We start from the raw sequence: 26239 nt of genomic DNA on the forward strand, positions 1-26239 counted from the left end.
TCATCTGGTACAAGATACTATCTTCTCAGAACATTTTCCTTCTCAAGGATAGTGGAGGCATTGAAACAGTACAAAACAAAATAAGATAATAATACTTAAAGTCCCCCTCCACTCAGAAATATGTTTTCTCTTCTCTTTTTCCTTCAGTTAGATGTTTGAGCTTCACTGTGCAGAATGATTTGTGTGAAGCGTTGGTCGCTGGAAAGCTGTCTTCACTTTTATCTGCTGAAAGTGGAAAGTTTCTCTGTGCTCATTGAAAATCCAATTTTAAGATGTGGACCTGCTAGCATAATTTATGACATCACAAATAGTTTGAAAGCCAATCCTGGTACAATATTCAACTTATACAAGTGTGATGTGGAAACTTGAAGCTTCCCAGAAACACAGGGAATGGACTTCACAGTGAAATGGGAGACATCTTGCATCCAGCAGTGAAACCTCTGAAATGAAAAATATTTGAATATTTATAGACTCTGAAATTTTTATTGAGGGAGAAAGAATAGATGTAATTTTAAGTATTTTAACAAGATCATTTAACTTTTTTGTGGAAAAAACATATCAGACACAAATTATATTCAAAATAGAGCATTTTATATACTTCCTAAAACAGGCCTGGAGGGGATCTTTAAAATATAAAAAGTAACATTTATATTTTTTATTTTGGGTCTCAGCAGTTTGTAAATCTGGAAAGTGGAGGACAGAAAAACTGACCTGAGATCAGCGAAACACTCCTCCAAGCTTACTTGTTACTGCGCATGCGCAGGAGGGCAGTATGTTGTCATGGCCCCGTTCAGGGAGGTATTGTGTTGGTATGTTTTTGTTTTTAAGGCTTCTTTCCTTTCAAATAATCTATATTTTTGCAACGAAGCAACATACTCGATGGTAGTGAGGTCTATCTGCACTTTTAGCGAGCTGAAACACTTGAGCATTCTCAGTTTTGACGATTTATGGAGATAGTTAGCTAGGCTAATGTTGAGTTAGCAGTGTATTAAACTGGTTGCTGTTGCAAACAACTCTCCTTGAAGTATCAGCTAACTGTAGTACAGTTTCACCTGTTTGAACAAGAATTGTGTAAGAAATGTGATGACAATGCAGGTGGCTCAAGCTGTTTTCATGTCAGGTCCTTTATTTCACAGGGAGACCCATTTAAATGCACCTCTCTGCGGCACACGGTTACTGATGGACAACTGTTGTTGAAGTCAGGTGAGCTAATGTGGCTAACACTGCATACGTGTGTCGCATTTGTATTTATTTATATGCTTTTAGTGACACACAGGGACTCATTTAATCAAACATGAATGGTTTCCTTAGTGAAATGTCGACTATAATCTGTCTCCTGCACCAGTCACAGTATGTCACAACCTGAATTTACGTTTTACAGCCAAAAAACAAAACAGCTGATTATTCGCTTTACTAATTGGGTTAACTCTGTTGTTTGTCCAGGATGAATGACATGAATCTGAGTCCTGTGGGCATGGACCAGCTCAGTGTGCCCTCAGTGAGTGCCAGCCACTTGGGTCTGCCCACCTCCCCCACACACAACCCCATTCCCACTCCAGGTATGAAGGCAATACTAAGCGTGTTTGATCAAACTGTGATGTGATGTGATGTGTTCCTTGGTGAAGAAAACATTTCATATCAAAGATCCCCTCCAGACATATTTTAACATGTATATAAAATATTCTACTTTGAATAATAATTTGTCTTTTTTCCACAAAAAAAGTTCAATTACCTTGTTAAAATCCTTAAAATTACATCTACTCTGGATCACCATGGTAACTGAATGGTTACAGTGCATGCCACATAACCACAACGTCCCCGGTTCAAATCTGCCTGGGGACCTTTGTGGTATGTCACGCCCCTCTCTCTCCCTTGTTTCCTGTGTGCTTCTCCACTATCAACTGTCAAATAAAGGTAAAAAAAAGCCCCAAAACACATCTTAAAAAATCACATTATTCCTTCCCCCCTCATTAATGATCCCCTCCAGATATTTATTAAGACATATAAAAATTCTCTGCTTGGAACAATAATGTATGTCTGATATGGTTTTTCCACAAAATATGTATAATTACCTCTTTAAAATCCTCATTGTCCCTGATTAAAAATTCCAGAACCTATAAATATGTAAATATATTTAATCTCAGAAGTTTTCTTGCTTGACACAAGATGTCTCCTACTTCACTGTAAAGTCCATTCTCAGTGTTTGTACACTTGAGGCTTCAAATTTCCACATCATACTTGTGTGAGTCAAATTTTGGACCACTATTAGCCCCAAACTATTTGTAATGTCACAAATCATGCTTGTAGGCCCACACCCTAAAATTTGATTTTCAATTAGCACAGAGAAACTTTCCACTTTCAGCAGACGGATGTGAAAACAGCCTTCTAGTGTCAAGCTCTGCACATACATCACTCTGCACAGTGAAACTCAAATATCCAACTGAAGGAACAAGAAGGAAAACATGTTTTTGAGTGGAGGGGGACTTTAAATGCTAAAGAATCCTAAATGTGTGTACTGCAGGTATTTCTGTATAGTCTATACTTTAACTTAAATTTCCTGAATATATTTCTCCTGTTTTCCACACTGACATACTGTAGATACATGCTGATTTACACTTTATTCTCTTTATGATGGTGCAGGTATGCCAGTGGCCATCCCCAGCCTGGGACCTTCACTGGGCTCCCTCCCTTCTGCTCTGTCACTGATGTTGCCCATGGGTCCTCTGGGGGACAGGGGAGTGATGTGCGGCCTGCCGGAGAGGAACTACTCCTTGCCACCTCCCCCATACCCCCACCTGGAGAGCAGCTACTTCCGACACATATTGCCAGGTGCAGTACTGTTTGTGTGCGAGACATGAATTTTGAGTCAGTCAGCCTGATTGTTGTAGAGGGGATGCTTGATGATGAACCCAGTATGCCTGATCTCTTTGTTGCTAAAGGTATCCTGTCTTATCTGGCTGACCGTCCACCGCCTCAGTACATTCACCCCAGCAGCCTTAACATGGACGGGACCCTGTCTGTTGCCAGCAACAATCCTTCAGGTCTGGACCCCTACAGTGGCCCTGGAGGCCCATTGGAACAGGGCCTGGTGCCCATGGACTCCAGACAGGTCAGTGGCCAGGGAGACCTCCACCAGGCTGGTGCTCATGAGCTGGACTCCACAGGGTTGGCCATGGAGTCACGCGTCAGCAGCCCCATGTCCCCTGACAGGATGGGAGAGGAGCTGGCCACCATGGACGGGGTCGGGGTGGTGGCGGTGTCCGACAGCCAGCAGCAGCTTGGAGGGGGAAGGCAGCCTCAGCCACATGAGGGCCTGACTGGGGTGGACTCCTCTGGTGGGGTGATGCCCCTTCACGGACCCCCTGTGCTCGAGTTACCGGTGGTGATGGAGCCGGATCATATGGGGGGCCGAGTGGGAAACGCTGGGGGAGGAGGAGCAGGAGGACTTGGGGAGCAGCTTCACACAAATGGGGAGCTGAACTCGGGCGTCGTCAGTGTGGTGCTCACTGGCTCCATGGCCAGCCAAGGCCAGCTGGAGCCGGTGTCCCTCCATGGACACTCTGGGATGGGGCTGGAGGCAGTAAATGTGTCCCCCATCACTGCAGAGGTGTCGCTGGGGCCAGAAAATAACCTGGTGCTGGTCAACTCCACCCTGCAGCTAGAGGATTCTACCTCCAACAAGGAGAACATGGTCACTGCTTACACCATCTGTGAGTGTGTATTTGTTACAGTTCCTTCAGACGTTAAAATTGAAAATCTTGATTTTTAGATCTGAGAAAAGAATTGAAAGTAATATGAAGCTTCAGTAAAATGAGTTGTAAAAAGCAGTCATTGAATGGAAGTGAGATGAAGATGATGTACAACAAGGAAGCTCTTGACACTGTTAACAGGCAGTAAGTGTAAGTGATTGAAATAACTGTCACTTGTAGTAATTTTTGTGTTGTTGTTATCATCTATCAGGGTGCACACTGTGTGAGCGTTCATATACCTCAGACTGCCCAGAGCATGGCCCAGTCACCTTCATCCCTGACACGCCCATCCAAAGCCGGGCTCGCCTCTCTCTCCCACGACCACTGTGCATTCGCATCTCAGTGGCTGACGAACCGCTCGGTAAGAAAATTAACATTCTTAAACAAAGTTTTCTGGGGCTGTTAAAGTTGATTTCCTGATGGAGCGTAAGTTGAAGTGCACCAGCCTCGCCCCGCCCCACTCCTGCATCTTTCACAAAGAATGTTGTTTACGTTGATAGCCGCTTATCAGCTTCTCCATTCATGGATACAACAAATGTTATATTGTTACAATGTTTCATCAGGTTTCATCAGGTTTGCATCAACAACAGAGTTTAAGGGGGCATGGTGGAGGAGGCATGAGCCACAGTTTGTGTCGAAACCTGTACTCCTCCATTGAGTCATAACTCACTTATTTCTGAACACACAGACATGATACATAAATGTGAATAAACATCCATAAATCTGCTTAGAATTAATAGAAAAATTACGCTCCCTTGAACACTAGAACTTGCCTTAGAATCACCACATTTTTAAAGATCCCCTCCAGACATGTATTAAGACATATAAAATTACTCTGCTTGGAATAATGTGTGCCTTATAAGTTTTTTCCACAAAAAAATAATAATTACTACTTTAAAATCCTTAAAATGGCAACTAATCCTACATTTAAAATTTCAGAATCGATAAATATGCAAATATATTTCATTTCAGAAGTTTAACTGATGGACACAAGATGTCTCCTACTTCACTGAAAAGTCAGTTGTATGTGCACTGGAGGTTTCAAGTTTCCACGTCACACTTGTATACTTGGATTGGCTCCAAACTAGTTGTGATATCACACAATTATGTTTTATTGCTGTACAGACTGTAAAGCCCCCTGAGGCAAATTTGTGATTTGCGATATTGGGCAATAAAATTATGAATAAAATGGACTTGACTTGCTGTACCACAGATGAACCAGCAGGGAGAGAAAAAAAAGACATCAGCCTCTGGAAACAGAGCTGCAGCTAGGGACAGGAAATTCGTAGGATGGAGCCTCAGTTCAGCAGCAGTATAGCTACCCAGATAGTGATAGATTAGAAGAGTTAACATGGAGTCTGCAGGAGGGGGTGAGTTTTGTATAAAATGCTGGATTGTTTTAGTTAATTATGTGTTTCTGTTTCCGTTCTGCTACATTAATGGTGACAAAGTAGGTTTTGACTGACAACTGTTGGAGGCAAGAGGGAGTTTTTGTGTCTGTTAAAGTGTTTATTAAAACAGCATGTAACAATAGTGTTTGAGATTACTGTTCACAGTCTCTTTTTACCAGGATGACATTGTGGTCAGTTAAGAAAGCAGCAGAGGAGAAAATGAGGCAGACAACAAGTGGAGCAAGAGAAGCAGGTGACATACAGAAACTGAATAGTCAAAGTCTAAAGGAGGCTAGTTCATATCAAGAGAGCTGGCAAACAAACTACCTCTCCACACAGAACTGCACTGCATATTTTATTATTTTTTTAATTCTTGTATGTCTTTGTTTTTCTTGAAGTCTATTAATAGGAGAAAGATGTTGCAAATGCTAAATGTTTGGCATGGTCAGTCAATATCAATCTGATGGAAAGGGTGTGAAAGTGTATCCAGACGTGATTATTTCCTCATGCACTGTTGATAGGTTCTTATAGCTTCTACCCCCACTGCTGGTTATGATTAACAGTCTGCATAAACAGGACTGAATCATTGATAGAAGAAACCTGGACTCGACTGATCCTCTTGAAGTTCTGTTGTTGCGTGGGCCTATCAATGAAACACCAAGGAAAGAGGGTGCCCACCTCATGACCCCAGTGAAGCGTTCACCCCCTACCCCCACTCAAGGAATGATTGCCTATTCCAATACAGGATTGTAAAACCAAGTCCTATGAGCTCAACTGATAATAGAATTGCAAAACAATATACAGGGTCTGGTTTGGTATGTTAAAGCTTTGTGAAAACATTTTTAAAAAGTAGTATCAAGCACACATGAGTAAACAGAAACAAGTTTGGTACCCCATATTAGATTATAAATGTTGTCAGAAGACCTTTACTTGTACGCTGACGAAATGTTGTTATGCTTCCTCTTAGGGGTTTTTGCACGGGACGTTATTCCTCCTAGGACCTGCTTCGGACCGATGGTTGGCCAGCATTGTAGCAACGTGGACCTTTCTGATTGGCCGGAAAAGGAAACACCTCAGCTATGGAAGGTCAGTGCAGTGGCTTCGGTTGGGCCACAGTTGTCAAAGTCGATCCAGAAACCGTGATGAGTAGATGAACCCGTCTCTCCTTCACAGATGTACCACAACAATGTGTTGGAGTTCTACATCGTGACAACGGATGAGAATGAATGCAATTGGATGATGTTTGTCCGCAAGGCAAGGTATGACACAGAACATAATAGAGGTGTGACTTAATTATGTTAAGTGTGAAATATGTATGGCTGGATTGTGTGAAAATCTATATTGTGATTATAGCTGCAACAAAGAAGCAATGTGGATAATTGTATTGACATTGTAGGAAATTAAAACAGTGCATGTTGTTTAGAGCAACTTGTGTATGACTTTAGATACAATATGCTGTTAAAATGTATGTGTCTTTGTGTATTAAGGACCCGTGACGAGCAGAACCTGGTGGCGTACCCTGCCAACGGTAAACTGTTCTTCTGTACAACCACAGAGATCCACCCGGACCAGGAACTGCTCTTCTACTACAGCAGAGACTACTGCAGGCTGATGGGTGAGATGCGACTCACGCAACAACTGATCCATTACTGACATGGGCATCCGTTGACTGTTATTGTACTATCCCTCATGTCTCCACAGGCATTCCTCAGGTGCCTGAGGGCCAGATCTGCCACTGCGGCAAAGAGTGCTCCTCCTTTTCTGAGTTCAAGTCTCATCTTAATAGCCATAACAGTAACCACAGCCATAACCAACCTCCGCACAGCCACAGCCCATCGCAGCAGGACCACTCTCAGCAGCAACAGCCGCAGCAACAACAACAGCAGCAGCAACAACAAGAGCAACAACCACAGCAACAGCAACACACTCACCAGGAAGAGAAGCTGACCAACGGGACCTCGAGCTCCTCCTCTTCGCCGTGGCCCTGTCACACCCACGCTGCAGGACAAACAAACAATGATAACAACAGCAGCAGCAGGAGCAGCGCTAATAGGAACTCTAATAACGTTACCTCCAGAACAAACTCTAAAGGTCAGGGCCATGCGCGGGAGAAGAAATTCAAGTGCAGCATGTGTTCACGGGCCTTCATTACATCCACTAAGCTTAATGTGCACTTCATGGGGCATGTGGGGATGAAGCCTCACAAGTGTGAATACTGCAGCAAGGCTTTTAGTGATCCCAGCAACCTCAGGATGCACCTCAAGATTCACACAGGTATGTACAAGGATAATGGACGTGTAAACGGATATCTGTATTTTTGATTTTGGCTTTGAAGAGACAGGAGCCTGGTTCTGATGGAGGCTTAACTGAGGGGCTGCATAAAAAGATATGCAGGAGTTCTTAGAACTGTAAATCATGCAAAGATATTCCAGTAGAGTCCCAGAATAAAAATTCGAACCTGGAAATGTGCATGATATGTTCCCTTAAATATTTTTTACCCCAGTCCTTTTAAAACATTTTATCTAATGAGATACTTCATGAAGAAAAATGCTGCTTTCCTATCTGTTTCAATGTATAAATACAAATTCGATTCAGTTCAGCAGATAGACATCCATCCAGGCATATTATTTTACTGATTGTCTCTTTATTTTTCTGGCAACAGGTCAGAAGAACTATAGATGCACAGTTTGCGAGAAGTCGTTCACCCAGAAATCCCACGTGGCGTCGCACATGCTCATCCACACTGGCGCAGAGAAGCTCAAGTGTGACCTCTGTGACCGAGCATTCATTAGGAAACATGACCTGAAACAGCACATGTTCTCTCACACACAGTATGTAACTTGATAATTTTACATTTCATAAAGACGTACAGCTGTTTTATAAGTTAGCAGATTGATGGATTGAGTTCTGTTTCGGCACTGATTGTTGTAATGTGGTGTTTCTTCTTCCCTGGTTATTTCCACCAATTCAACAGCGAACGCCGGATTCAGTGCCCGAAGTGCAACAAACATTTCCTCAAGACCAACCACCTGAAGAAACACATGAACTCTCACGAGGGCCGGAGAGACTTTGTCTGCGAGAAATGCCACAAAGCTTTCCTCACCAAATACCACCTCACCCGTCACCTCAAGATATGCAAAGGGCCCAAGACGGAAAGAGCATCCCGTAAGGAGCAGGACGTGGATGAGGACGAGGAGGAAGAGGACGAAGAGGAGGATGATGGCAGGGTGAGAGGAGGAGGAGGAGGAGGAGAGAGACTTGTTGACTCAGCCAGCAATGATGACTGTGGTTTAGATGTTGGAGGATATAACTCTGAGAAGTCCCTGTCACCCCCTCATTGACAACACTGTGCCTCTTGAGATGTTTTGATTTTTCATCTACATTAGTACATTACTCATATGTACCTCTAGTTTTTGCCAAATTTCAGTTACTTTGTCAAATTTTAACTGCAACATCTTACATAATCGATTTATTTTATTTGCCAGAATTTTACAATCAGTACATATTTAGTCTCTCACAAGCATATCAATGCTGCTAAAATAATTTTTGTCATATTATAAGCCAACTGATTTTTTTTTTCTTCTTTTTTCATTTAACTCAGGCCTGTGTAATATTATTGGTTGATGGGGTTAATATAAGCTATCTTTCATTCACTGTTATTCCTTATTCTGACTTTCTCAATAAAAATGGAGTGAACGACTGATATTCATTTGTAGCTGTGCATTAATGTCAATTAAATTACTGATGCCATATTCTTGCATTTTAGTCCTGATCATGTGTAATTGCTAACTACCTGCGCTTTTGTTCTTTATTTATTAAAAGCAGGATTTTGTATTCCTTTCATTTTTATTTAAAATGTCTGTGTGAATGGAAATGAGATTCTTGAAAACAGGAATCTGGGCATTCTGTGATATTCCTCATTGTGTGAGTGTTGACTAAATGTAATAATATTGTTATAGCTCCATCCTATCTGTTGCCTAATGTTTTAATAAATAATAATTTAAAGCTGTTTTGTGTTGTTGACTGAAAATGATAGTATATGATGTATACTTGATGGTATATCCAGGAATGTAGTAGAAAGTAATCCCATGTTTATCGACCATTTCTTCTGAAATAAATATTTTATCTGCATCACAGCAGAACATCATACATAGAAACCAATATCAAACACATCACTTATAATAAAGTTTACCCACCTGCTTTACATTCACCACATGATCGCCCATGGATAAAACCACGTGGATAAAGCGGCGAGGCAGCGCCCCCACCTGACCACTTAACTAGTGTAATTTGTTTCTATGAGAGGGATGTTGAGACTGTGGAACATTTTCTTCCATTGTGAATCTGTGCAGGAATTCTGGCTTTCATGTCAGAGCTGGCTTTAATCTAAAGATATGCCGTATTGCTGTACCCTCTAAATGTGATGTTGATTAAAGCTGGAGTACTTATGAGGGAGAAAAACTGGGCTTCTGGTAAACAACTTGATTTTATTGTGTAAACTATTTATTCCTAGGTGTAAATATTTAAAGGTTAAAGCCCACATCAAGAAGAAAATAATGTCCCCAAATCACCAAACCCTCCTGCACAACAGCTTCATTATGGTCTAAAAGTTACAGACTTGTCTTTTTATCAGTTGTAGAAAATTTAATGAATTAGCCAAAGGGGTTTTCTTTTAATGGATGAATTTGTCACAAACAGATAGTTCACATTTAATATACAAAAGTCGGAATATACGACATTTTTTAAAACTGTGGGTAGACTCAAGTTTGCTTTTTTTTCTTATATTTCTTTATTTTTTATGGTATTAAGTAAGTATTTTTTTAATACAATATATGTATGTTTTATACATTTAAATATTACATTTTATAATAAGAAGAATTGGCTGCTTCTTCAGCGTTATTTTTTTTCCCACCCGCATTCTGCGAAGACCCGCCCTACTCTGCCTCTGATTGGCTCTGACCCTGATATTTTTATCCTATCCCAGAGCCATATTTCTTTATATTGCCCTAACCCAACCATCTTACTCGTCATGCCTAAATCTAACCAATCTAACCAGCGAAGGCAAGGAGTACTAGCCAATCAGAGGAAGAGTGGGGCGGGTCTTCGCGGAATGCGGGTGGGAAAAACGGAAAAAATAAGGCGCTTATTCAGAATGAACTACCACCGGAAGTATATTCTACAGCTTCCGCTGAAAATACAAACTATGCAGCGCCGCGGTTGTCATTCACTTTAGCGTGGTATGAACGATTTAAGTTTGCTACACGTTGTATTTGCAGTTTGCTAGTATTGTTATTGGAGACACTATGCTGAGTTTTCGCTATACACTGTGAAATTAAACCATACTTTCTCTGCAAATTCCGCATTGTTTATATATAAGCTCGCTAACTTTAGCTAATCGTTTAGCTAGCAGGTCAGCTATCTGTGCTACAGCTGCCATGCGACCACTTCGTTTTACTTGATGTTTTAGCTAATGATTAATTGATTTAAAGCAATCTACGTATTAATAGTGGTTTCTTGAAAAGGTGTTGTTCTTTAATGTAGCTTTTCTCTGCTCCTTGTCTCAGCCTGAACAGTCAGATAAAGTCATGTTGACCCCGCCGAAGGAGGGGATGCCCAGTATGATTGACAGGGCGCTGAGGATGAGGAGGGAGGAGCAGGCTCGTCAGGTGGTTCTCGCCTGGGCTGTCCTCAACATGTCCCTGGCTGGCATGATTTACACTGAAATGTGAGTTGTTCTTTAGTGTTCTCTGGCAATGTAGCACTGATTTAATGTCCCTCCGTCTCACATTTTTGCTTTTCCAGTGTATGTTGGGATCACTGATCTAATTTTTCTGTTAGGTCAGGGAAATTGCTGAGTCGATACTACAACATCACCTACTGGCCTATCTGGTACATCGGTGAGGTTCCACTACTCTTTCGTTTATTGAAGAATGTAAAAAGTCATAAAACACTTTCCACTTTCAGCAGAGAAATGTGAAAACAGCCTTCAGGTGTTAAACTCTGCACATACATCATTCTGCACAGTGAAGCTCAAAGTATTTCTATGGTAAGAGTGTTCTTCTCTTCTGTCCTGCTTTACAGAACTGGTGCTAGCGTCTCTTTTTAGCCTCAATGCTCTTTTTGACTTCTGGAAATATTTCAAATACACAATGGCTCCATCCAGCATTGCTGTATCCCCTATGCAGCATCAACTTCTGGGTCTGAGAAACACAAGTGAGTCTTTTGGTGACACATTGTTGTTGTTTTTTTTCCTGCAGAATTTATAATATTTATTTCTCCTGTTGTATAATCATTATTAAATTGATGCTGGTTGTATGTTGATTGGTGTCTGTCCCCTTGCAGGTATTCAGGCCTCTCCACCCCAGAAGCCAGAGAAGAAGGAGACCCCACTTCCTGCACAGTCGTCTCCACTGCAGGGCCAGAGCGTGCTGAGTTTCAGTCCCTCTCGGCCAGCCACCACCAGCCCCAAGTTCTCCCCCAGCTGTGTGCCCGGGTACAGCCCTCCTCTCAGCAATCCATCCACTCCAAGCAGTGCAGGAGGGCCCTTTTCCCCCTCCGTGGCCTTTGGAAAGGTATGTTTATTTCAACACTAATATCAGTGTACTTGAGTTTTGGAAATGTAACATCTCCCCTTTTTGTCCATCAGGTGTTGAACTACAGTCCCTCCCCTGGCTCCTCTCCCTACCCGAGCAGCATCGGGCCAGCAGAAGGCTCCAGCTTGAGGGCTCGATACCGCACTTCCCCCTCTGTGTTTAACTCCCCAGGAAGCAAGGAAGACTACATGGAAGATCTGAAAAGCCTGGAGAGGTTCCTCCGCACTGAGGAGGAGAGGAGTCACCGCAGCCAGCTAGGTACAGTATGTCGTTTGTATATCTGAGACACGCAGATGTAGACCAAGAGTTTGTTTTTAGAATATTTGGCCAGTACTGACGTTTTGAGAATACACTTATCAGTTATGTACATCCACATGCGGATGTGTAGAATCGTAGAATGGAACTTTTCAGATATGATGATCAGAATGGGAACCTGGTTTATTGCCAAGTAGGTTTGCATATACAAGGAATTTTCTTCTCCTTGGTCTTGTGGTGGATAACTATCAAAATATATAAAAGAAAAAATATAAAAAGAAAGAAGGAAACTTACAATAGAACTATGTAAAATATATTGTAACTGAGAAGATCTGATGATGATTAACTGATGCCCTCTGTAGGGAGTCCAGAGGCTGTGTCTCCAAGCCACAGTCCAACATTTTGGAACTACAACCGCTCAGTGGGGGATTACGCCCAAAGTCTGAGGAAATTCCTGTACCAGCCTGCCTGCCGCTCTCAGGCCCCGTCTGCCCACAAGGATGAGACTGACCTGGGCTCCAAACAGGCTGCAGAGGAGGTCTGTAAATAAGCTTTGTGTTTGCTTTTGCTTGTCGTTACGCCCTAAATTAGACGTGTGCCATCCAAGTCTGTTGGTGTCAGTATAGAATACACGATTTACATGAAATATATTTTACCCCCTTCTGTTATGTAGGTGTGGGCCAGAATCACAACCAGTCGCCCTGTAGTGGATCGCATCGATAGCTGGACGGCCAAACTCAGGAATGTGAGTATTCAAACATATTTACAGAACTACATACTCAAGAAACTTGTTTACAAACTACAGTACATAAAATACCACCTACGTTTGATTTGAGTAAAAAAATGCATCAGAAAACAAATCTATTTGTGTCTTTTGCAGTGGATCAGTGACACCATCTTGGTCCCCCTGGTCAAGGAAATAGACTCTGTCAACAGCCAGCTCAGGAGGATGGGCTGCCCTGAACTCCAGATAGGAGGTAAATCATCTGCAGAGAACCTGAATCGTGACAAATGTACCATCTCCTGAAAATAGAAACACCAGTCAAACATGACCAAAGATGTGAATCAGTATAAACATACTGTATCTTTTAGAAATGTTATGTTTTTGTAAGTAATACTAATGGTTGGATGAAAATGTTACATGTTAAAATATTTCAGATACTATGTTTTGGGTTTTGTATGTTTTGTCGGACAAAAAAACTGAGCTATAGCACTTGAACATCTAAATGAACATATAGAGTTAAGTAGAAGGCAGATATTTTCATGTTACAGCAGCAGAGCTAGTTCTATTAGATTTTGTAGTTTTGTATTTTTCTCAGACATGAACATTTGTCAAATAAGTACAATGCATCGCAAGAAAGCAGGTAGTTTGGTAAAGTCTGTAACACACATTTCCAACTCAATGAAAAAAACTTTACTCTGATATATGGAAATGGGAACGGTCAATATTGTGATTTCAATGTCTTTTTCTGGTCATTTTGGAGTCTCACTAGTTTCTGTCTGTCGTTCCTCCGTCAGAGGCCAGCATCAGCAGCTTGAAACAGGCAGCGGTGATGAAAGCCTCGTCCATCCCCACGATGAACTCTATTGTCCAGTACCTTGACATCACTCCCAACCAGGAATATGTAGTAGATCGCGTAAAGGGTAGGTTCAACAATACAGTACGTAATGTATGTGTGTTTGTGTGTGCCTGAAACAAAATTTGTATTTGCTATATGTGTGTGCTTTGTATATTCTGTCTGGATAGAGCTGGCCCACAGTGGCTGCATGAGCTCCTTTCGCTGGAACGGTGGTGGTGATCTGAAGAACAGAAAATGGGACACAGACCTCCCTACTGACTGTGCTGTGAGTCTACACACACACACACACAAACACGGATAGCGAGCTGGTGGCATAAACAGTTACCATATAAAAGCAGTCACTGCACAGATTCAAGTCCAGTCTTTGATCTGTAACTTTCCATCCATTTGGCTCTTTGATATGTGTTTTCATAGAGTTTAAAGTGTCTCTCTATTGAATGCATATTTTCCTAAATGTTGTGTTTGTTTAGGGCTGATTAAATATTGTGTTTCTATTCAACAGTCCATGAAATATAATTCTTTGACTGGTTGTGAGGTGGAGACTAGTGTTGCAATAATGAGACTTTTGTAGATAATATTTTATTGTTTCAGTTGCAGTAGTGCTACATTCTTATCATTAAAAGGGCTCTCATTTTTTATGTCCACAAAAGCTTCAGGGATTGAAACAGATCCCAATGCAAACATTTTTTTTACTTACTCGCACGTGTCCATTAACAGACTACTTAACAATACCTGCGTGAATACACATGGCCTCCTTTGAGTTTCTCAAGTGCAGGTTCTGTCTGAGTGGCTTTCCTCATCAGTGTGGGATCACCAGCCAAATACCTCTGTGTAATATTTTTGCTTCCCATAGTGAATTAACTGTGTGTTTATCCCTCCAGATCCTCATGCATGTGTTTTGTACATACTTGGACTCCAGACTGCCCCCACACCCCAAGTACCCAGACGGGAAGACTTTCACTTCACAGCACTTCAGCCACACCCCAGACAAACCTGGTAATTACAAACGCTCTCTCTCTCACACACACACTCTCACTCTCACACACATACACACACACACACTCACGAGCAGACAATGGCGTTTCTGTTTTTGTCTCAGTTGTATTAACTCTTTATAGATGTGACCAAGGAGAACCTCTTCTGCATCCACCAGAGCAGCACCACCCCACCTCACTACCAGCTCATCTATCAGGGACACATCTACAGTCTACCCAAGGTGACTAACACATTTTCATCTTCACAATAATTTCTCTATTTTTTTTTCAGGCTCTTACAAATGTTTCAACAGCTTGTGATCTGAAAATCAAAATCCCAAAAGAAGTCTGTCTCTCTGCATCTCTCTCCTTCTTGCTATTCATAAGTCTCCCTGAGGTGACACGAAATCAAACATAAGATCAAATCATCTTTATTGACTCCCTGAATGATTAAACAAATCAAACAAATGTTGACAAAATGTGGAACAATAAATACAAAGTACATTAAAATCAAAGGTGGAACATTGCATTGTACACTTCAAACATTTAACACATTACTTTATATTCTGCACAGTACAGCTGCTTCAACAGAACGCACAAAACATTTGAGAAATAAATCTGTTTTTCAGCTTTCTGTAAGCTTGTCAGTATTTGTGTTCCTACATGGGTATTACATACTTATATGTGGTAAGATCCAAGACTGGTATTGAATGATTTCTGGCCATAGATGAAACTGAATGATACCTTTAAGAATGGGTCTCCCCTTATGTTTTGATTGTTCATCTCAATTTGAATTTTATTAGAGAATCTTACTAGAGGACTGCATTGGGATTGGGATCCTGCGGGACCCAACGCAAATCTTGCAGGAGCGGGCGGTTTTAACTTTGCTGCAGGCAAACAATGCGTACATATTGCGTTAGGCAATACTGCAGGTTATTACTACTTTTGCGCTCTTTTAGGAAGTAACAGAGGAGTTACATGCCATCATCATTAGGAGCACTACTCCTAATCAGTGCGCTAAAAGACAGGGAAACTAAACAAAATAAAACAACCTCAGCAAAGCAAACAACCACAGCCAATAACACATGTTCTAAAATAATAAGTAGGCTAAAATAAATAAATACAATGTAATTTTACCTTAGAACAGGTGTAGCCTACTTATTGCACTAGAATAACTAATTATTGCACTAATATGAATGTAATTATGCACTAGAACCCAATTTTGCTATCTTATTACCGTAGCAAAATATAAGTATGCGTCTCTTCATTAATACTACACAGTACTACAATATAACTTGTTTTCCCTGTGGGACGAGAGAAGACACAAAGGCAATGCAACTCTATTGTGCAGGTGTGAATGGTCAGAATGTTTGCGGGTGCAGGCGGGAGTGTAATTCACACATTGCGGGAGCGGGCGGGAACAGGACTAAGAAAACAGTCCCGCACAGGGCTCTAAATCATACCTGTTTTTTTTTTTTTTTTTGAAGGGTGCATTGGATTTAGTGTTGTCATACACTTACAATGCATAGAGATGCATGCTTTCTTCATACCAGTAATCCCCATATGTGGCACAAATATCCCAGAGAAAATCTAGCAAACTCAGGATAACAGAAAACAGTTCACTTTGATTGCAATGACATGAAACCATCTTGATTTCTGTTACAGGGCAGGAACAACCTGTTCCACACAATCCTCATGTTCCTGTATGTCATTAAGACTAAGGAGTCAGGGATGCTGGGGTGAGTACTTCTGCTACTTTACTGATGATGCACTACAGCTGTCGAAATCCTATTAAAGACTAGATAACTCTAAAATAATCTTTGACATGAGTAATGTCATTTTAGAGTAGTTTGAAATATTGATTCCGTTTCGACACAAAGGTCATACAGTGAGGTGCAAATTGCATTCTGATTGAAAATGATTGGTTTAACCTTTCTTGTCTTTGTGGGGTAATTAAATTGCTTTTCATCTTCTTTCACTTTACACCAGGAGAGTAAATCTTGGCCTCTCGGGTGTGAACATCCTGTGGATATTCGAAAACTGATGCATCATAGTTTACAAGGAACGAAAAGCCGCAGGTGGATTTTTCTTCCCTCAATATTGTGTGGCTTCACAGATTGGAAAACCACCTCAACTTAAGGACTGCTCTTTCAGGGGTGCATCGGAAAAACAGCACTTGACTTTGAAAGATACATCAAATGCATATTTTTGGACACTTTCTGTTTTAGTGTACAAATTGGCAGCAAACTGTATTGTCAGAGACATTTTAAGAACTCTATTCTGTTACACCACAGTGTGCTTATAATACAATGCAGAGCTGTATTTTTAACATTGTTTAGTTGTTTGATTTTTGTATTTTGAGAATGTACCAGCATGGCAGCCTTGTAAATAACATACCTCAGATGGGTGGTAAAGGGCTCAGACCCATTAGCTTGAATGTAAATACAGTATGTGTGGACTTTGACTTTTTTCCTTTAGCCTCAGTTACCCTTTACAGTTTGTTTCCCTGTAGAATGAATGAATGCAGCAGTGAGGATACTACTGGCATGTGCTTTAAGTCACCTACAGAAATTGGACGTGTACAAAATAAAGCAATAGTAAAAGAATATGAGTAATGAAGTATTAGTAGCTGCTAATACTTAGTTGCTAAGCTTGCCGTATTACTAGGCTGCAATGCAGCATATAACTATGTACAGTGTTTATTCTTTTGATATGTGTTGGAGCACAAATCAAAAGCCTTTGAATCGCCAAAGTCTGAGTATTTCTGAGTATGTTGTCTTTTACAAAGGAGCTCTGAATGCCATTTATTCTGACTTATGTCTGCAATGTGTTGGATATCACATTTTCTGCATTAAGTCTACTTGTTTTCGATATTGCATTTTACAGTTATCGCCACAGACTTGAAAATAAAATTGAGATATTAAAAAAAAGTGTTTAAGCTTGTTCATTTCCCTCCACCTAATAGCACTTTGGCTATATTGAATATACACTAGGTGGCAATGTAGTTCACTTGTTACGATTTGACCTTACTGTTGGTCCTATTTTCTCATATGGCACACTGCATAACCACAGCATGAGCACTGTAATGTGATGCTGTGTCTTGTGCTGTCACTTCCAGTGAATCGCTTGAGCCTGAAGAGCGATACTGATTAAACATTTCAAGCATTATTAAAAATTCTAGAGACAACATTTGTTTGAGGAGCAACTGTTAGGCTGGGGAATTTGTGATGTAGCAGCATGCCCTTAATAATGTGTTGTAATAAAAGTCAGTTTAGCACATCCGGGTGTTTTTACTTGTCACATCTGATTAAAAAAATTGTAATCAAGAAAAGCTTGTTTTTTGAATGCAAGTGCCTTGCGAACTGGGGGCATTATCTGGCGTAAATCGCTTTGTTTTGTAGTTTCGTGTCGTCCTCTTTTATTGCAAACATCATTTCCCATAATGCATTTCGCAGTGGAGCTATACCTGCTGGGAAATTTAGTCGCATTGTTAATTAGGTTTGTTTTTCAGATAAATGAAATACATATGTTAATGGTTTGTTGTTTTCATTGTGTTGATTAACGACTTGTAAAGATGTCAGTGGTGTGACTATTGTTATTAGTGGGGGTGGGGAAAGGGGGTACATTTTTCAGATACTGGATGAACTACAAAGACCAGAATGCATTTAGCAGCCGTTGCTCCACCGCTCACATCCGCTTGACTCGCTATCTGTGTTGGAAAAAAGGACTTTGTGAAACTGCAGCGATGTCAGTCCAGGTTGTGGCAGCGAAAATGGCAGAGGTCGAGCTCAAAGACGTCCCCACCGGCAAAGACTTACCGGCTGAATCCCCAATGACACCGACCTCGGAGGGCAAAACCCTCGCCAGAAACGACCCACACGAGGCCGGTTTCTCTGCCGCTGCGTCCCTTGCAGCGGAGCCCTCCTCCGCTAAAGCCGGGGAAGGGAGCCCGGGTTTGCTCACCCCGAACCCCCCGAAGATGCCGCAGGCGTCGGCTATGAAGCGGACGGACCCGCAGCAGAACGGCGGAGAGGCTTTTGTCAACCGGGACGGCACCGTCGCCGAAGCACCTCGAATGAAAAAGGTGAGTGAGACAACAATTTTCTCCATAACTTGCTTGTTATCGGACCTCCACAAACCACTCGCTGCAATTATAGCTCGCTGGGAAAAGCTGGCATTGTGTGGCGATGCTAACAGGCTAGCCGTGTCAGTTAACGCTTTTTAATAATAGTCCTCGGTGCTAATAACAGATGTAGAGGGTGTAATAAAGGCTAAACACATTTTTAAACTAAGGGTAGACATTTCATTCAGGCTGACATCGCTAAATCTTTTGGACGTGAATTAAAGAGTTGGACCTCAGCATCAAACTGTTCTCCTAAGTTTCGTTGAGATTGGATGTCAATGAAGGAAAAGCTTTGTTGTTCTCCCCCTTTTGTAAGAATAGTTAACGCTTATTTTTTGTTGTTTTGTGGCTGTATGACGTATCATGCGCACTACCTTTAAATTAAATGGTACACATACTATTAAATATGAAGCAGGCACATTGACGTTAGTTTGTAAAATCAAAACATAAATCACAGCTTTAGCTAACTTGCTTAACTGTGTCAATTTTTCTTGGTGAGCAGCTAGAAAAATAGACATTTTAGTGACTTCCAGTCTTAGGACACGTGGTGCCTTGTTGCAGCACGGCGCTAGCAAGTGATATATGTATGACTGTTTTCAGTAAGGGATTAGCTGTCTTGCTTTCAAACATGTTTCACTACGTTTGAGATTAGTAATCCTAAGAAACGTTATTGTTGCTGTTATGTGTGAGGCTTTATTGCACGAGCTAGGTACTTCAGCTGATCTGTACTCCTTTCTTGAACTCAAGTTAGTATATTAAGAGTATTCATAGTTCACACAGCTTAAAATACATGCCATGTTAAGCTTAGTTTGGCTGATGCAACGCCACCCAAGGTGTGTGATCTAACTCAGACATAACAGTACAGCAGTCAGTAATCCGTGACCCCGGGGCATTCCTGTCACCTAGTTTTCTCAAGCCTGATTTAGCCCGTAGAGCACCTAGGATCGATATTTTCGTGAGGGAGTTCCTGCCCTTGTGGCTTAATTCAGAGTCTTCACACTGTTTTAATCTTTCCATTTCATGGCCCCCAAAACTGTTTGGATGTGACTGTGCCTCTTATCTTTCTGTGTTTCATATAGTCTTGATTGGGATATGAAGGGCAATGTTCAAAGAAAGAACAATTTTATTTGATAAGGAGTCCTTTGAGGAAGCTGCCAGCTCTGTTTTTCTGATCATAGTTATTGTTGGCAGCTGACTGTGATTTATAGCCTTTGGTCACCGCAGTGCACTTTATCAGCAATCATCAGATTCAGGAAATTATTTTAGATATGCGTATGGTGAGAAACTCTCTGATACATTGACTTCCTCCAGGCACACTATCTTAACAAGCTAAATGCTGAAATTTTTGGTTTTGAAATGGGCTTAACTCTAGTGTTTGCCAGTCTGTGCTCCCACTGTTACATCGATGTGAAAATACTGGTTAAGTGTGTTTTCATTATGAACCATTAGGATGGGAAAACTGAAAAGGTATCAGTATTAGAAAAAGATGAAACTTGGGGACCAAACAAGTCGGGTGGGATACACTCACCACCCACCCACACCCACTACTACACCCAGACAGCGATCCTATCCCATTAGACGACCCCTTAACGAAACCCACTAGGAGGAAAACCTGTTAGTACAGTTAGAGAATGGACAGCGCATCAACAGCAGCACGGAGCAGATGGCTTTACGTGCCTCAGACTGTCACAGCGAGCAGGGATATGGAAGTCATCCAGCAGTTGAGAGCAGCTGGCCCAAAGGTTGAACCACAATTGGGGGACTGCCCAAAGCCGGACCTGCTGGATAGCAACAGCCACATCTGGATTGAGGAGACCAAGTTCTCATACAACAGCATGGTACAGCGAGTTCATTTCCAAAATGTTATATGTTCATTTCATTTAGTAGAAATATAATCAGAAGTTAATCTTTTAGTATTTCTTGAAATAAAGAAAGCAGAAAGAATCCCTAAAATGATGTCAAAATTGTCAGGAGTAGCTGATTGTTTTTACAAATAATGTATTTTATGTTGCAATAAAACTTGCACATCGCTGGTAGAGGCTATAAGCGCTCTATGTATATATTTTATTTAACTCCCAGTGTATTCAAATCAGTACAAGTATCATTTTATAATCCTTTTTTTTTAATCAGCGCATTTAAATTAGTGATAAGAGTGATGTATGTGATATCCTCTGTGTTAACAAAAGCCTGTGTAGAGAATTTTAATTTAAAGAAATCATATTAATGTAAAGAGAAACTGCACTACAGGGATCTTTTTAACCTATAAAGGGGCATCTCTGAATTTTTAGGGTCAGTGTTTTTATTCATATAATGTAGAGATATCAGTAAGCCTGTGCAGTGGATAATAGGACACTCTAAATGCATTGGTGTAGGAATCTGTCCATTACATTAATTCAAATACTCTGTTTTCACCGCATTTGTCTGATCAACTACTTTAGTGTTTATCCACTGGGACAGAAGGATGCCTCCAGCTCATTTATAGATCACGAGGCACAGTGGGTCTTATGGCACTCTGCATTATAGATATACGACCACAGCCTGGCCTTGTGCATCTGCTGAATTCTGCCTCCCCAGTGCAGTAAAGTGTAAGTGAAGCACTGGAGCTGATGATGCAAGTATGCAAGCAGGCAGGCAGCAATGTTGCCTGACTGAGTGACTGGATGACTGGCTCGCTTTTAATCCATGCCTTTATCATGTCGCCACATGAGGGGATTAAAAGGCCAGCCCTCTGTTGTAGGTGGGCCCAGATGTAAGCTTTTTGAGTCGGTGATGAGTTTGTAACCCTCGCAGCTTGGCACGAACATCTCCAGCCTCTTGGAAGTCCAGGGTGATACCCCCAGCTGGGAATAGAGGGAGACTAGCAAAGGGCTCTGAAGGCATCAGGCTCAGTTTCTATTGTCACTGTTTGTGACAGTTTGCTGTGTTGCAATCCTTGCTTCACACTCTCATACTGAGCCAGTAGGATCAGCTGTCTGATTGGCTGGTACCTTATTTGAAGCAGATGATTTACCTGTTGAGAACACTGACCAAACATAAGTCTTTTCACCTTCATGACGCTGACTGAAACAAGTCTCTGCTGATCTTTAACATTCGGCAAAGACTGAACTTTGTTTTAAGAAAACATGCAGAGTGATATTTTTGTATGATTCCACAGATCAGTGTGTCTGTAAGATCATCCCTCTCTGATGTAATGTTATGTCACCCACTAAACCGGTGTTCCTGGTTAACAGGCTTAAAGTGACCTGTGGCTGCTCTTCTTGGAAAGTGTTTGAAAGAAGAGGTTATATATATATATATAAAAAAAAAAAACATATCTGGGCTTTTAAAGCTAAAGACAACACTTATAAAATTGTGTACAATTGCAACTACTCCTCATGTAAGATCATTAGGCATCCTCATCTGCCTGTGACTGTCCTTGGCTACAAAGGAGAACGTGTCGCTTTCCTTCCCTTACACCCTCTCATTGTGAGTCACCTCAGGAGATTGAGCTGGTCTGCGTACGTGCGTGTGTGTGTATTTGTGAGAGACTGTGGTAATCACATGCACTTCCCCAGGGGATCCTGTCTTCTCTCATTGGAGTCAAAATGTTGTCATAGCCTAATGCTGCATTTGTCTTTAGCAAATTTTGAGAACAACTTTCTCGGATATGCCCGTAAAGCACCTGAACAACACCAGTCTCTTAGCCTTGACATGAACTTATATGACTTTGGCCCTATAGGGATTACCAGGAAGATAGGTTGTATTTTCTTACACTGGAACAGAAGGTTTGCTTTTTAACATTACAGCTATGGAGATGAAAATAAGCCTCTTTTATGCGTATGTAGTATGTATAGAAGCATGTGGGCGTCCGCTGACTGCGTGCAAGTCTGCAGTTGTCGTGTCCATTTTGAAGCGTGGACATACTTTCAGGCTTTGCAAACACACATGCACATATCCCTTTTTCTCTGCACTGACAGGGGGAATGTGGCGCTGTGATGTGAAATAGGAAGGGAACGTTGGATCCAAATCCCAAAATTGTCCCTCGGTCTTCCTCCTTGTTTTCCTTGGATGTTGAGCTCAATGGAAAAACGGCAAGCTCAGCTCTCGTGTGGCTATGTGACTGTCTTAATCCAATCCCAAACTCCGACCCCCTAACTCATGTAGCTCACAGAGGGTTTTGGTGAAAGCATCACAATCACCGCATTATATTTTCACTCTCTTCTTGGACAAACTGACAGTAATTGCTGAGACTCAGTGACAGGACAACCCTATTTGCGGCCCCGTATTAGATTAAACTCTGTTGCGCTGGCAAGAGTTTTCATTGGTTATTGAGTCATCATGGAGCACAGCAAATAAGTTTGACCATTGACAGAGGTCACAGGCAGGGTCACTGGGTTTTCACATGTTTGTGTGACTACATACTCGGGATGTTGATGATTAATGAATAATCAGTTAGCATCCTCCAGACATGAATTTGAGGTGTTCTTAGATAACCATACTGTGAACAGTCAGGCATTATGAAACATTACAGTGGCTGATTATTGATTTAGGAAATTGTATTCAGTTACGTACACTGAATGCTGTAGGCGCTGTATACTAAGAGGTGTACATGGCATAATGATGAGGGAGAGTATTTACCACCCACAAGTTAGGGTTTGTATCTTTTAGATTATCTAGATAATATTTATGGTTATAGGTATATATGTAAAGTAAGTAGTCCCTGCTTCATTTTATTTGTAGTTGATGTTCATGATGTATATATTATAGCTGAACTCCTGCACTTGATGGAAAGCGTCCAGCGGTGAGGAAATGTTTTATTTTACAATCAGTGGGAGGGCAATGTTGTAAGAATGTAGAAAAATACACGAAGGAATGGAAAGCTGTATGTCTGTATAATCCCACCAGGCACCAAAACAAGAAGTGACGTGTCTCCAAATAAATTCATATTGGAACTCTGCGGTGCTGTTGTGTAATTTGGTATGTCTTTGCTGCCTCTGCCACTCATGGAAGAGGGTGTATATTTGGCCGGCTTTACCCTCGGTGTACTTAGCCGAGGTTTATTGCTGTTTTTAATGACCCATGAGTGAAACCCTGATTTAACTGTTCTTTCTGCGGTGCTCTCCTCTTCCTCAAATTACCATGTCACAACACTTTTATTTTTGCTTCATCTCCTCTCTGTTTCTGCTGGCCCTGTTTTGCTTCATGTCAGCCTATTCAACAATATTTGGTTCTTCTCTTAAAATGGATTGTCACACTACTTAAAATAAACCAAAACTGAGCTCTTACTCCTCCGTCTAAGTTACAAACTGCACCCGCCCCGGGACACCACTTCCTCTGTTGTTTTTATTGTTTAGTTGTTTTATCCCCTCATCTAGCGTTCTCACAGTCTGATTGTGTTCCTGTACGGTGCGAGCTTTGTCTTCCTTCTTGCAGTGTAAAATCTCAGCACCATGTAGCAAAGGCATGTGTGAGATCACACCTCCCTGACCGTCTTTATCCGTGCTACAGAGGCCGACTCAGGAAATGGATTGTTGGTACTTTACACCAGTTTGAGTTTCTCTCACCCCCAGGTTGCCAGATAGTGATCTCTTATCACTGTCCAGATGGGTTGTTTTAGCAGCTACTGTGCTGCAGAGCTGAATGAATCTGGATAACATGAGAATCTCACTTTTTTTTTTCTATTGATCTGTTTTGTTATTGTCTTATAATTAACAAATATTGGTTTAAAAATAAAGTATAACACACAGGCACTCATGTACAGCTAATGTGCGTCGGAGTATCATTGAATTTGTTTAGCGTGCCCTCACTGAGATTTAAAGTTAAGTCAATATCGAGCATATTAGCTTTAATTAATTCTGTTGAAATTCAGCTGTGTTCAAATGTTAATGCAGTTTCCTAAATGCCAGTGAAATTTGTCTTTGTAATGATCAGTGCAGACCTTATTATGACATTTACAATACAATAGTTAATTAGGGCTACCTCGACATTTAGGATTTGCAGCTGAGAAAAATGAAAACACCTGTACTTGACCTCCTGTACTTCATAAATTCAGTCAGCTTCTGTATGCGTTTCTGCACCTGTATGTGGTTTCCCAGTTAAGTTGACACCTGTATGGTCTCATTTCTCTTACTTGACATGCCAATTCAAATTTCACACTCTATATCAGAGCCATAACACTGATCCTAAGGCAGACAGTCAAGGACCTTTGCCCTGGTTTCTGGCATGTGGCTCTTGGATTTTAGTATTTGGTCTGAATGTTATTGACACTCTTTTCAGGCTGGAATTGGCAGCGTCTGTATCTGTGTATGTGTTTCCCTGTTCCTGAGTGTACCACCCACACATAATCTGCATCTGTGGCTCCCCCAGTTGAAACTCATTTCCTGCCTCGTCATCGCAGCTCGCTATCACTGAGCATGTACAGCTCATTGAGTTACACATCTTCCCATCCAAAAGCTTTTTACAAGCCTGGGGTTCTTGGAACAGTAAAGTGAACAGAATGAAGGGAAAAGGAAAGCACTCACTTTTCCTGGAACTCGGCATAGTGTGAAATTTTAAACCCTTCGCTTTAGTTACTGTTGAACAAGTGAGTGAGCACCACCCCGGTTGATGTGTGTGTGTGTGTACATGTGCCCGCTAGCCGACAGTGTTGAGTTTACATGAGGATCTGTAGACAGTAGTGGACATTAACACTGAACTCGATATGCAGCATGTTGAGGAATGCAGCTCCGTACTTGAGCACTGCATGCGAACAAAGGGCCAACATTGTGTTCAAAAAGTGCTGCCTCACAAAAGGGCCCTCACAAAGCCTGAAATTAACCTCCACACACCCATCTGTCTGTGCTGCTTCCCATTAGTAAGGCCAAACCACTAACCTCTGGCAGAAAGACATGATACTATAGCTGCTGAGACCTGAAACAGATTCTACACGTATGGCTGAGCAATACAAAGTAGTGATATGGAAATAAGAAACTTTGGTATTCTGTACCAACTGCCACGACAACTGTCAACATAATGGTTAAGGTGCAGATACTTTTGGTACAGGAAGTCCAACAGGAAATAGATCATAATCTTCCCCGAGTACCTGTGCCGACAAAGAAGGGACTTGCCACCAACTTTGCTTGCCACTGACTATTGCGTAAGATGATGTTGTACGAGTTCTGGTTTGAGGTTGGTGAGCACAAGCATTTCCGTTTTGCAACGTCAGTTTGTAAACAACAAAATAACTTTCTACACATGATGTCGTCAAGATCTTCCAAAGATAACGATCAATGATGTTCACTGCATCATTCAAGCCGCAACATCAGTAACAAGGAGTAAACGAGAGAAGGGCTTCAAGATGTAAGTTTACATCTCCAGTTACGTCAATAATTATGAAGGTAAGTTCACTTGCTAGCTTAGTAGCTACCTAACATAAACAGCCACATAGGATTAGCTATCTTTCTAACCAGCTAACTTTGCTATCTTTTGAGTACATAGGTTTGAGTAAATTAAGACACTCTGGCTAATCAGATTTATCTCTTTTAATTTCCTTATATTACAATGTTCCAAAAACAGAATGGGGATCAAAGCACACTGACAGCTCTGATGAAGACCAG

At 41.4% G+C, this 26239-nt stretch overlaps 3 protein-coding genes across 5 annotated transcripts in view; all 3 read left to right on the plus strand.

Moving 5' to 3' along the window:
• The first annotated feature begins 713 nt into the window (after nt 1-713).
• Nucleotides 714-9149, plus strand: prdm4 (PR domain containing 4). Its single transcript, XM_067581613.1, has 12 exons — nt 714-809; nt 1137-1203; nt 1444-1559; nt 2641-2829; nt 2940-3710; nt 3961-4110; nt 6108-6226; nt 6314-6399; nt 6628-6755; nt 6842-7414; nt 7803-7971; nt 8115-9149. Exons 3-12 carry the CDS (start codon nt 1445-1447, stop codon nt 8479-8481), a joined length of 2667 nt encoding a protein of 888 aa, XP_067437714.1. The 5' UTR covers nt 714-809; nt 1137-1203; nt 1444; the 3' UTR covers nt 8482-9149.
• A 1123-nt stretch (nt 9150-10272) lies between these two features.
• tmem209 (transmembrane protein 209) lies at nt 10273-17475 on the plus strand. The gene is made up of 15 exons (XM_067582233.1): nt 10273-10377; nt 10705-10865; nt 10979-11037; nt 11222-11353; nt 11483-11712; nt 11787-11991; nt 12351-12526; nt 12662-12733; nt 12869-12965; nt 13507-13632; nt 13736-13833; nt 14450-14564; nt 14687-14784; nt 16208-16281; nt 16532-17475. Exons 2-15 carry the CDS (start codon nt 10726-10728, stop codon nt 16584-16586), a joined length of 1677 nt encoding a protein of 558 aa, XP_067438334.1. The 5' UTR covers nt 10273-10377; nt 10705-10725; the 3' UTR covers nt 16587-17475.
• A 757-nt stretch (nt 17476-18232) lies between these two features.
• The window catches only part of ahcyl2b (adenosylhomocysteinase like 2b), a 41714-nt gene continuing 33707 nt past the window's right edge, over nt 18233-26239 (plus strand). For 2 of the 3 annotated variants that reach the window (XR_010925809.1, XM_067582230.1), the window contains exon 1: nt 18233-18626. Coding sequence is in view for 2 of the 3 variants with exons in the window: in XM_067582230.1 (XP_067438331.1) it covers nt 18288-18626 (339 nt within the window). In the remaining variant the exon portion in view is untranslated. The remainder of the gene's footprint in view (nt 18627-26239) is intronic. The other variant, XM_067582231.1, reaches the window with a different exon arrangement.

This window comes from Thunnus thynnus, chromosome 23 (assembly GCF_963924715.1).
Source record: "Thunnus thynnus chromosome 23, fThuThy2.1, whole genome shotgun sequence".
NCBI classification, from domain to species: Eukaryota; Metazoa; Chordata; class Actinopteri; order Scombriformes; family Scombridae; genus Thunnus; species Thunnus thynnus.